This window comes from Botrytis byssoidea (assembly GCF_014898295.1).
Source record: "Botrytis byssoidea strain MUCL 94 chromosome Unknown BBYS_026, whole genome shotgun sequence".
NCBI lineage: Eukaryota > Fungi > Ascomycota > Leotiomycetes > Helotiales > Sclerotiniaceae > Botrytis > Botrytis byssoidea.
Genome location: NW_024065867.1, coordinates 297429 through 310150, shown reverse-complemented (window position 1 = coordinate 310150; position 12722 = coordinate 297429). Strand labels below are relative to the sequence as shown.

The window sequence follows — 12722 nt, the reverse complement described above, 5'->3', positions numbered from 1 at the left end:
ATGGCCTACTTGAGCCAATATATCTGATCAATAATATCCACACTTCTGATTTCCCCATGATGCCACCTCGCATTTAACATCTAGATTCGCTTTCTATCCATCAAGGTTGTGATATTGGTTTCTCAATCACCTCTTAAGCACGAGTACCATGTAGATATCCGTGTCTAAATCTGGTAACAATGTTGTGCGACTACATCTCAAATCAAACACACAATTGTGTAACAATCCATCGAATCATACTTCCCTGTTGACGGTGTTTCACAAGATAAGATATGCAAGCCGAAAATTCATGTTCATGTCAGGTCAGGTATTCATTGCCTATCTAATTCTCGTTCATTCGTAACTCTCATTCTCATAATATCTGAAATCCCTCATGCAAGTACGCCAGATTCCCTTTTCTTCAAAATGTAAATCGCGCACCACCTGCATGCCTACCCATACCTTCATACGCCCAAGCCGAAATACGCCGTTGAAATCATGGGGGAAAGCTATCCTATGACATTAAATCTCCAGCATGCATTACTTCTCGCATTGGATGGCCTTGGTCACCCCAACCCATTCCAGGGCGCTTCATTCCGCTAGCCTTTCCGTTCTCTACAACGGCAAATTTCTTTCCTGTTTCTCTGATATCATGCGCTGATTTCGTGAGCTCGCTGAGGAGGGAGATAAGGCTGACATCGTTCTTCTCAGAGATGAGTTCGTGTTCGAAACCTTGACTGTCGGCGGGTATAAGAACAGTAAGACGACCGAGAAGGGCTTGAATAGACCGAAGAATCGAATGATTGACTGGTGCAAAATTCTTCGATTCGATATCTGCTTCCGAGACAACGCCGTCGGCCACATACGAGGGAGGAAGGTTTCGGAGGTAAGCGGCGACCAAATTGATTCGGGATTGAAGCATCTTGATAGCATTTGCCTTTGCAGTCAAGGAGGCAAGTTGTTCTTCGTCTTCTCGTGATAGACTGCTTTCTTCGCGTTTCGAGGTATCTGAGTCTTTGGACTTTTCTTTGCCTTTGCCCTTTCCTTTACCTTCCACAATCGTAATTTTCTTGCTAGTACCGTTCACAGCTGTAGCATTTCCTCCACCACGAGCCACGAAATCAACGCTGATCATTTCTGCTTCGCCAGTCTCTACGGTGAATGGGAGTTCCTTGAATTTGAGCTTGAGTTGTGGTTCCTCGTCTTCCATTTCCTTGTCCTCCCCAGTCTCTACGCCGCTTTCCTCTGCCTCGTAGTTGCTTTCATATATCGTGAGAGGTAACTTTCCGCCAACTGCGCCACCGAGTACTTCCTCGGGGTGAAACCCGAGTAGAATGGCAGACTCATTGTATGTAGAGAGGATTTGTCGATGAATAGGAAGATGTATGGATTGTGGTCCAGAGTTAGGAATGATAGTGTACCAACCAACAAGATCAAGTGCAGGGACTTTATGAACATCCTTCACTGTAGAAAGTAAGTATGAAAGAAATCGCCCACTCAAGTTAGGTTGTACATACTTTGTTGTAATCTTTTCTCGAACCATAATGGTGATAGCTTTACTTCATCTTCCTCTGTAGTAAGCAGACATTCGAATGCATGCTCAATAGTGATTTCGCGACCATTCTGTTGACCCAGCAGGGCTCCAACTACAGGTCCAGTTTGTTGTCGCAGAGTGTGTCTTGTAATATAGTCTGAAATTGTAAGGAGAACGAGGGGATGGAGAGCTACCTGGAGACTGGTATCGGACGACTTCTGTGTTGAAAGTAAGGAATTATGGTTGTCAACAGCCATTATGAAACTTGTAAAAGCACTCAGCAATGAAGACAGACAGTTTTGATAGTTCTGTGATAAGTTAAAAGAAGTTAGATGTGTTTATGAATCAGCCTTTTTGTTTATTTGTCTGGTATGTCATTGATTTAGTGGGAGATTAGTTTGGCAGGAGCTTTATCGATTGTATCGGTTAAATTACGGTTAATTGATAATGCCGCGAGTGTGCTACCAGCCTCCAGTAGGTAGGTACCTATGGTTAATAAAGCTTGGCTTTGGCATCTAAATTATCTGCTGAGTATAATAGGCACATAAAATCAGATTTTCCAATAACGTGTTTTATCAGTGAATAAATTATATCAATAAATAAATCACTTATTTTATATACAAAATTCGTCTATATATAATTATATACTTTCTTTATTTATAAATATAATTTTTTGAAAATTTGATATAAAATATTTGAATATATAAGAATCTCAAAAATCTAATTAGTTTTAGAAAATTCGAATTTATAAAGCTATTATTATAGAAATAGTTGTTTTGTAATAAAAATCGTAATAATTTCCTCTTTTTTTTAGAAAATGATAAAACTATTTTATAAAAATTAAATTAATAGAAAATCTAGATTTTAATTAATTTTTAAGATCTTTTCTTTAAAAAATAATCATTAATTATTAAAATATTAATATCTTAAGAAATTTGATTTAAATGATTTTCGAAATAATCTATTTACTAATATAAACTACTCACTAATAAAACATATTATAAAAATTAGATTAATAGAAAATCTAGATTTCAATTATTTTTTAAAATCTTTTATTTAAAAAAATAATGATTAGTTATTAAAATATTAAAATTTTAAGAAGTTTAATTTAAATGATTTTCGAAATAATCTATTCACTGATATGATCTACTCACTGATAAAACACATTAATCTTTCAATAATGCACATCTCAAGAACATATCATTTTTGATGAATCAAAACCCCACAGCTTCTTGTCGTTCCTTTACTCTTTGTCTATCTAGATCTCATGCATAGAGCTTACATTGATCTATGAGCTTTCTTATTCCTCAACCTATAAAGACAATGGCATGACTACCTAGAAACGAACAAGCCAAAACAAGATGTCTGTTCAAGCACTGGGTGGTTTTACTTATTGTGAAATGCAGATACCTTTATTATTAGTATGGAGATTGGTATCAAACACGGTAAGATGGTATAATAAAGATGTTAAGCTCTTCATCAACCTTTGTGTCTTTGCCCAATCTATGTCCCAATTTTATATCCTCAATATCTTCTTCTTTTCTAAAGTTCTTAACTCCCTAGCCTCCACTCCCTCTTCATGATGGCCGAAGTTGAACAGGCTAATACACAGAGCGCTATCTCCCCTCAAACTGCTTCCGGTTTGGAATCTTATTGTAATTTAGCGCCTCTGACAGACAATTCAGCCCGTTTGGTTGATCATCAATCTATTCTAGCTAGTGAAACCACTCAGCAAGTGCCAGAGAGACTTCTACCGGAGCGATCAGTCCCAGAATCTTCAGATGATGAAGTAGAGTTTGTGTTTTCAGTCCCTCGACGAAGGAAGAAAAGGCACAGAAGGTATGACAAAGTCCCATGCTAGTGGATTCATTCTAAGCAAAGCATTTACTAGGCTTGAGCTTCCATCACAACAGACTCATACCAGCTCGGCTAGTCCCATTTCGAGCGCCGTAATTATAGGTGCTCGCCCATCACCAGAAAAGCTCGTACCTGATATGGCTCCTTCGCTTGATCATTGCTCGGAACCTGATGAGATGAACAGAGCTAGATGCCATTCTGTCGAAGCAATGTATAAAACCGCCGAATTAGATACCTCTCTACGGCCATTGAATCCTGCACAGTCGGGGATACCCGTGATATCTCCTTCACATATTTCTCAAACTATACCGTTCAAAATCCCACCACCTTGGTATGCCAAATCCATACTTCCGCCACCGTCACCAACGTCACCGCATTATAATGCAGAATCCACAACTTCCACAACACCAGAGCAAGATCATGTGAAAAAAAGAAAGCATCATGATTCAACTGAAAATTCAAATCAAGTGTCTCTATACATGCCTCCAGCATCTATGTATCTGCCAAGACTGAAGGCCTTACCTTCTCACTCGAATACTAGCCCCCTTTATGGACATACGGGATTTGTGGACTTTTTAGAAGATCCAAATTTGCCAACTACTTTCGGAGGAGTGCCTCTCCCTCTTCCGCCACATCGGCCGGTTATACCTGGTTGGCAGGACTTTTCCTGGAAACCATTAAATTACTCACCTCCAAAGTGCGCACCATCTATTGATTCACGAGCAAGTATGTTTTCTAACATCAACAACGACCCGGACTGGCACCGCAAATATTATTTTGGTGTCGGTGACCCGAATTTTGTCAACTCGCGACAAGTTCTCATCGGAACCGCCCCCGGCGAGAGATACGTGCAAGAAATGGTGTCACCCAAAACAATACCTCTTACAACTGAAACCGCACCGGCTTCATATCCTTCAATTCAACCAAATTTAGTTTCGCAATTACGTCACATGCCTACAAAGATGTCTACCTCTTCCACAGATACCTGTCCTGTGCAGCCTTCGATAATTTCATCAAATTCTGCGACATATTCTCAACCAACACATTCAGTCACACTGGTGAGACATACTTGTCCTTCTCCAGTTCCTCGTCCCCAGGTGACTGCAGCAGATATAAGACGCAAACCTTCTCTATATAGAATACCTGCGTGGCCACATTCGATGGATAACAACAAAGCTTCACCCTCGACAACTCTCGGCGAACGTCAAAATCCGACCGGCGACATCGAACGCAACGAGACACTTTCTCCACACATCAACGCAACTCGACAAGCGAAACCTACTGCTTCCCACACGCTAGATTCTATCTCATCTCCTCTGCAAACTCCTGTCCCAAATCCTTCAAGACGAAAAACATCCACATCCGCGTCTGCGTCTTCATCTAAACACTCCCTAAATTTGTAAGTTCCCTCTCTTCTCATGTCTATATATAAGGTCCTTATTTAACACACACCCAGAATCATAGACATAGCGCAAACGAGCCAAGACACATTTCCATTTGCAGAAGTTGCGGCTAGACATAATGAACCCATCCAAAAAGTTTTTGATACTTTTTCGGCCATAATACAGTTACCGCTACTAAAACAGGCAGCGGATGGGAGGAGACACGGGCCATTAGGGAGTGAGAGGATGAGGCTGTATAGGGAGGCAAAAAGGGCCATGAAGAGGGCGAATAGAGAAAATGAAAAGGGGAAAAAATGAAAGGAAGCAGGGGAGACGAGCGTGGAACTCTACCAGGAAGTCAGGATATGAGATATGGGAGTTGTGGTTGGATCAATGCTTTGCTTCAATTCTTTGGTGGTTCATTTGATTTTCAGGTGCTGTCGTCACTGAAATTTAAACTTGTTCTTATGGGCGGATAGGAGCTGAGATTAATGAAAGAAAGTTATCAGGCAGATCTCAGCCATAATATCAATTTAAAAGAAGCTCTGATAGGTTTTATCTCAAATTCAATTGCTCGCTTGCGCCTAACTCTTGAAGAATATTATCAAATTGCCCGAACTAATCCATTTCACGAACAAACACTCCCTTGTGACTATCAACCTATTGAGTTCTTTACAATCAACTGTCTGATGTTGGTACAATAACATGCGAAATTACACGGTATATGTATGTAAATCCTAGGATATTCCAAACTTGTCCAGAAATTCAAGATGAGGAGTATTCATAGTATATCATGCGGATATTTGGTAATATCACGAACTAATGCTGTAGATGTATCTTCGATTGCTTTGATTCATTACGAAATCTATGGTAATTGAACGGCCGAGCGATACCGGACAGAGTGACGCTTACTTCCAGAGGTTGGTAAGATTATGTGAGAAACACTTGGTTGGTATCTACGTATTACTGTAAGATCTTACATATTTTCAATGTAATCAATCGTGAGATTCGGGCTCGATACTGAAAATTGGTACATGTTGCATCGCACGATTCATACAAAGCATCTCGTATATCATAGAATAAAAGATCATTTGGTGTTTCCTTCAGTCTTCAATCCAGTCCAAAGAGGTCTCGCCTTACAAATGCCCATACGCTGTGAAAGAGAATCATCTTGAAATAGAGACGTAAATACACTCGCTCTGATCACCAACCTGAAAGAAGTTTTTTGAATTATTCTCAGCTTCCATCTCATGGTATATCAAAGAAAGCAGGCAAAATGTCGCTTCACGCACTCGAATCCTGATTTCTTAATTTTCTACACCGGGGAATCATGTTTCTCTTTTTTGCGGGTGGGATGGTTGTGATGTTAATTTATTTACTTTAAGTCTTGGAGTGGGGGTTGAGTTGAGGGTGTTGTGGAGATAGATGATGGAAGATGCGTTGGGTAATGAGTGGGATGCTCTGTGTATAGGAGACTGAAGGAATAGGGTGTTGAATTGCTGATAGATGAGGATAAAGGAGGCAAAATTGCAAGCTCGTGGATGGGGGGACGAGATGCCAAGTGGAGGGTGATGTACAGAACGGCGTCGAGCGCCATAGAGAGACGAACGCGAGAAATGAAGAACTTCCTGTGCTATTTAGATGGGACACAGTTCAGCTATCTTTTCCCATATGGTTGGCATATTAGCAACAAGGAACATTTTTGTAATGCCATACTCAATTATTTTGTCCAACTAAATTTTCGCCAAATTATCCAAAGCTACCTAGTCTTCAATACACGACGAAGTGTATCCAAAAACACAGTCCCATATGCCAATTTCACCAAACGCCATCCATCCATCCCAATTTCTATCACATGGCAAAACTCAATTACTCGCCTTGACACCCTCATCTGTCTGCCAGCTTCTCCCCAATAACCCTCCACCTCCTCTCCCGGCCTTCTGATCCTCTCTTGAAATTCGCATAATCAATTCCCCAAAAAGTCCATTCGCCCATCCAAACCAAGCTCTTGTCCAATCATTTGCATTCCACGAGTTGACGCTCTCATGGATTACACCCGTACCTCCGGTACTATCTAAAACCATCATTACCTGTTCTACCACTTCTTTCTCCACATCTTCTATTCCTTTACCCAATCTTGATGCTGTTTCCATGGCAGTCAGGGCGCGTACAATAGCTGCCATAGGCCAACTTTTGCCTGGACCAAGATGAGGGCCACCTACTGCGGCAATGGATGGCCCTTGCATGAAATAGGGATTCTCTTGACTTAGGACGAAATTTCGAGTGTTATTATAGATCTTTGCATGATCAACTTTTGTTCTTTTACCACCTTGCTCTCCGTCACTTTCAAATAGTTCAGGGAGGGGAAATGAAGAGTTTTCGTAGTCCCAAAGAGGGATAGCTAATAGTGAAGGGACATTGGCATCATCCATCAAATTATGGCCGCCAAAGCCGTCGATTTCATAGGCATAAATATCGCCAAATTTCCAGTGATGAGTTATGGCATCGCGATATATGGCTTTTCTTATTCCGAGTGCTTGCTCTCGCATGGAGGTGGTCAGTTTGGCAGCCTTTTCGCCAGATAATTGTTCCATAATGATAGATGCCTCTTCTAGGTATTTAGCCCACATCATATTTGCGGGTACCAATAATTGATAGATACATGCGTCATCTGAAGGTCGAAATGCGCTTCTCACCATTCCGTTCTGTTTCGTAGGGTTACCCAGACCATCATTTGTCAGAGTCTCGCTGCCGCGGTTTGTCCAACCTGTAAATGTCCATGCGGATTTTTGAACTTTGCCTTCAGAGGAATACGTTCCCAGTCTCATTGCACCGGCGGCATCTACAGCTGCTTGAACAGCATCGATCCAGGAATATTTTTGAAAGAATGACAAATCGTTTGTGCGCTGATAATAGGCCGATGAGACTTGGAGAAAGGAGGCCAGGGAATCGAGTTCCCATTTACAGTCAAAGACTTTCTCGGGGTCATAGGCTGGCATGGGATGATTTTGATGATACGCTCCATTGGTTTGAAGTTGGAGACCTGATTCCGGTGGAGGTTGGAAACTATGACAGTATGGTGATATAATGATATATCGTGCGTGTAAATTGATGAGACCACGCCATAGACTTGCAAGAGAATCTCGATTATCAGAAGCTTCCAGTAATGGGAGATAGGAATAGATTTGAGATGCAGAATCCCTCAACCACATAGCATCAATATCACCAGTGATAACAAATGTGAGCTCTTCGTCTGTCGCTGTCTCGTTTTGTGTAACTGGATCGATCTTGTTTGCGTACCCTCGCCATTTAATTGTAGTATCCAATGTATTTGGATAACTATTTTCAAAAAGCCGGAAGAGATCTGGGTCCTTGATAATCGTTTTCATCTGCTCGATGAGCTTTTCTAACGAAGGAAGATTGAATGTCCGGCATTCCTGTGAAGGGCGAGAATATGGAAATTTTCTATGACCCTCAGATAATGGCTCTTGTTTCTTCCGCTGAATTTGTGCATAAGATGGACATGTAACCGCTGGAACAATCGGTGCGGGTGTTGAGGTTGTATCAGAAAGAGGTTTAGTATCTGAACCAGTACCAGGCTGTTTTTCAGCTGGATGTTGTTCATCTGGCTTCTTGTCTTGGTTCTCCTTCAGTGAAGGCTCTTCAACCGTTGGCGGTGTTTTGACCTCATCATTCGAATCTGTTAATGGAGTCGACGAACTCGGGTCTGCAGGTATTTTTGCATCGGACTCTGAGTTGGGTTGCGTTTCATAGACAATTGAATCATTTGGGTCAGTACGTGGCCACGTGATATATTTACTTTGGGTGTACAAAATGTATGCAATTGTCGCGCTGAAAATGATGGCGACAAACACAACACGACGTGCCTGCAAGCGCATCATGATGACGATCTTTAGATAGAGCACTATTCAATAATCAAAAGTCGACTTTCGACATCAAATGCATTATTTGATGGTCGATAACAAAGGCCACGATTAACAATAACACACTGGTCGATTAGGAACGGGGTAGAGAAGCTTGTCTAAAATAATGATTCAGGTGATTGAAGAAGAAACTCCCCTTTTCCCTTCCGCCGCTATCTTGATTTGGGAAAGAGCCAAGATATAAAAGATCGAATGAGACATTTTGAAATGTGTTATAAGTGCTTGCTTGGCGGTGGGTTGATTAAACTCTAAAACACGGGCAAACCAGATGAAGTTGTTTTAGGGTATTTGTCACCAATGGCATTGCGTTTGGCCTGGATTCTGTAGCTACCTACTGAGTAAGTATTATTGTCGTTTCAAACTAGCAGATTACTTCTGAATAGCTTCATCAGCAAACATAGAATGAGTAGATTAGACATTAAGGAGAGGAGCAGCAACAAAATATTGAATTAGCGTAATGTTTTTTTGAATCGACCTGATAGTGTGTGGTATTATCATGAGCGCAGGTGCAGGTTTAGTGAATTTGCCTCCGAGGTGGCAAAGTGTATCACGTGACAGACCTTGAATCGTTGATATATGTTCAACGCACTAACAGCTGGATTGATCTTCATTTGCTTCACTTACTTCAAAAAATCATACATTGATGGAAAGTGTGCACTGAGCGCAGAGTCTGAGATTTAGGGTTATTTGCCATTTGCTCATATGTTTCAATTACCTACCTACTTCTTAAAGAGACACATGAATATGTACAGATCTTCCCACCGAGTTCAGCAACAACAGGATATATGCACAAACGACATCAAACCATAAGATCAATCGTCTTTTATTAAGTGGAAGTTGAATTTTCGAGTATCAACGAGCTCCCAAACTCCAGTTTCCGGTTTGACAGCTGTGTGCGAGCAATGATTGTAGGCAAGTGTCAAGTTGTCGATGGCATACAGGAGCTCCAAAAGTTTAGCTACAACAGTTCATATTTCTCCTTTGCCTCTTCGTACTCTTTTACCTTTGTGATTGTTGTTGTGCTGTGTTTGGTTGTAGGATACAGTCTGTTAGTTCCTCAAGGAAATACCTCTATTTTACCGGCCGTTTGATGACAAGTCTGCCATCTCGAACAATTGGTCACTTCAAGCAGGGATCTTATGTCTATCATCCCCAGCTATATCTTATTCATGTCAGTATGTATAGCAAGAATTCATCTGTAGCCCGTCCAGAATATTCTGGTCAAGAATCATCTGGCAGCAAGGTTCCTGACCTTAATGTATGCCGTATCTGGAACTATCCGAATTACATTCTCTGCCCAGATACTGTTTTGGTCACACACGCAACAAAAAAAAAGGAAATCTGATGTTGAAAGACTTCTCATCACATCTGCTCTCCTCGACTCAGAGGAGCTCGCAGAGTGCATCGAATGTTCCCACGGTGGAGGGTTTAGATATTTTATCGCTTGAATCAAACTCACTTGCGAAGCGCCACCCTTCTGAGTGGTGAAGTACATCGCTAGTCTCATACCTAATAAACTTCAACAAGTTTCAAGACTTTGAACTCGTCATGCCCATCCTCGATATTCGAATTTTGGGATTGAAGTTAACACCAGCCAATTCTTTCCATCTGTTTAGAGTCCAGTCATCGGTCGATATTGGTGCTTTTTTTTTCTGCACTATGTCCCTTCACTTTGCGTATTATTCGAATTCTTGATTTGGTTAACAACCCCGCCCTTCGCATCCCCGGTCATTCAAAACACGCATGACGCATATCCAGTGAGAATGGGAAAGTTAACAAGACCGACAATTCTTTGCAACATCACAAATTTCTTTAGGTATATTGTCTCGACGAAACCAATTTCTTTTCTTAAGAACAGGTTGATGGTAGAGAGCGGGGTCGATACTTGCGACATGTCCATGTCAAGTCTACATGGTACATGATCCAGCAAGTGTTCAATGCCAAGCGCTCGTGCTTTCAGAGAATATGCAATCCTGAAGCTAGACGCACACACCACAAGATAGCGAACTCCAAGAGGATTAACCTGGATTTCACTCAACGGCGGAGTTGCATATTCTATGACAACACTAATACTCGAATTTGGGTGGGTATTGGAAAAAATTAATGAATTCCAAGCATGTCGGACTTTGTTATGCGATATGTTCCGTTTATAGCGTACCAGGCACAATTTTAAACATTGACAGATTAGTATGCTCTGCCAGAAAGGTGTAGGATGCATGCACCTAATGAAGAGGAATGCGACCCATACAGAAAAACGTTTGTAACCTCACCAGTATGTCCTCTTTCGAACTTGAGTCTAGCTTCTAAAATTTTATCTAAAATTCGACGACGACAATATCGTATTTCCTCACATCCAAAGTTGGAGAACCTTAGTGCGTTTTACAGATTTGAGGTGTAGTTATTTCGAGGTGCTAAATGGGGCACCGAGTGAACTCTCTAATCAATTCTTTATAATCGTTGCAAGTATCCGACGATCTCTCATGAGTACATAACGGAACTAAGCCGAGATATGACACTGAGTTGGACTGCAGAAAATAAAGTAAGTATCTTCATCGGTGATGTAAAATTGATAAAGATTTTTAAATTCCGCATTAAATGTTTCTAGTCCCGCGCTAATCGCGACGTCTAAATATCACCCAATCTCGATCGTAGTCGATCCAGATGACTTTTTTGTTTAGCTGTTACCAATTACCAGTCCTGAGAATATTTTAAAACAGGTATTGAGAGTCATATGCTGATGTGTCGTGTCTTGCAAGATCCACTCATATGAACCCAATGCTAGGGGTCAATTACAAGTAACACCTTCACGCGTACATGGTCATGCATATCATCGCGATGGACGTTTTTATTGTTAATAGTGGAATAAAATTTACATGTATCTATTATGAGTTGTAGCTGAGAACGGGTGCCACGCTTCGTTTTGTTCATCCTCGTGGTGTTTTATTTTTAGTGACGAGCGTCGAGCCCGTAGACTTTTAATAGCAGAAGTGCCATCTAGAACCCATGAAACAGGGGCCCGCTCCCAGATTTGGAACCGGCGGCCACGGTACAATCATTGATGCATAGGCCAAGAAAAAAAGGGCTTCTTATGAAGCATACGCTAAGATGTGAATGGCACATAGAAGTATTGGGGAGAATCTCCTACCACTGCTACAAGAAATCATGGATAGCGTCTTAAGAAATTCCCGCATTGCGAAGAGGATCAATAGAAGCGCGAAAAGTGACGGAAATTCTTCAGTTCCTTCTAATTTAGTCTCGCATAATGTTCTATTGCGTCTTCAGCTTCTCTTGTTCGTTGTCAAGTCTCCCGATTTCTCTGTGTAGTACATGCAACAAATAGTGCACGGCAATACCATTTAATAATCAAATTTTTGATGCAACCCACACCCACCTTCCTTTTTTCATTCGCTTCACTTTCTCTAATCTCTCACCAATAACAATCCTCATCATGTTTCATAAACTGCCTCGAAATCTCAAAATGAGCTGAGGAAACAAGACTAACAGTGTACCTGTTCTCTCAAATCATCTTTCCATACTGTGTATACCCACCCAGCTCGAGCTTATTCCCTTTTAGATTAGATCTTCCTCGCCAATGCGGGAACATCAGGAAGTCAAGCAACGGTCGGAAGAAAACTTTCCATCTTGCGAAATCGTCCGATAGGTTATACACTCCCGCTCAAGTAATCAAACCACCTCAAGGCTCCAAATAGAACGGCCTAGGTTGAGCTAACTGAGTTCATCCCGTATTCCCACATTGCCAGCTTCACTCGGACATATCTCCGGGGCTTTCAGCCAACCATAAAGACATATTGCATGTAGACGAAACAACATTCACTAGCGACTAGGGCGGCCCAACTTTTCTTTCAAAGCTACGTTTTATCTAATTCATTCATTTGTTTCTGTTCGCGCTTCCGGTCTTAATTTTGCGCGATCACATTGAAATGATCGTTTATGCTGATATGATTCGTGCAGAGCTAGTACAAAATCATACTAGCAGAGCTTTAGTAGAACTCTGATACAAGCAGA

At 41.3% G+C, this 12722-nt stretch overlaps 3 protein-coding genes across 3 annotated transcripts; 1 reads left to right on the top strand and 2 right to left on the bottom strand.

Annotated features, from left to right (window-relative positions):
• Nucleotides 1–493: 493 nt before the first annotated feature.
• Nucleotides 494–1770, bottom strand: EAE97_010221 (uncharacterized protein; the record flags this gene model as incomplete). The annotated part of the gene is made up of 2 exons (XM_038880736.1): nucleotides 494–1443; nucleotides 1497–1770. 2 exons carry the CDS (start codon nucleotides 1768–1770, stop codon nucleotides 494–496), a joined length of 1224 nt encoding a protein of 407 aa, XP_038728446.1.
• Nucleotides 1771–3095: 1325 nt separating this feature from the next.
• Nucleotides 3096–5070, top strand: EAE97_010220 (uncharacterized protein; the record flags this gene model as incomplete). The annotated part of the gene is made up of 3 exons (XM_038880735.1): nucleotides 3096–3352; nucleotides 3405–4769; nucleotides 4827–5070. 3 exons carry the CDS (start codon nucleotides 3096–3098, stop codon nucleotides 5068–5070), a joined length of 1866 nt encoding a protein of 621 aa, XP_038728445.1.
• Nucleotides 5071–6617: 1547 nt separating this feature from the next.
• On the bottom strand, nucleotides 6618–8654 carry EAE97_010219 (uncharacterized protein; the record flags this gene model as incomplete). Its single annotated transcript, XM_038880734.1, has 1 exon — nucleotides 6618–8654. One exon carries the CDS (start codon nucleotides 8652–8654, stop codon nucleotides 6618–6620), a length of 2037 nt encoding a protein of 678 aa, XP_038728444.1.
• Nucleotides 8655–12722: the final 4068 nt, after the last annotated feature.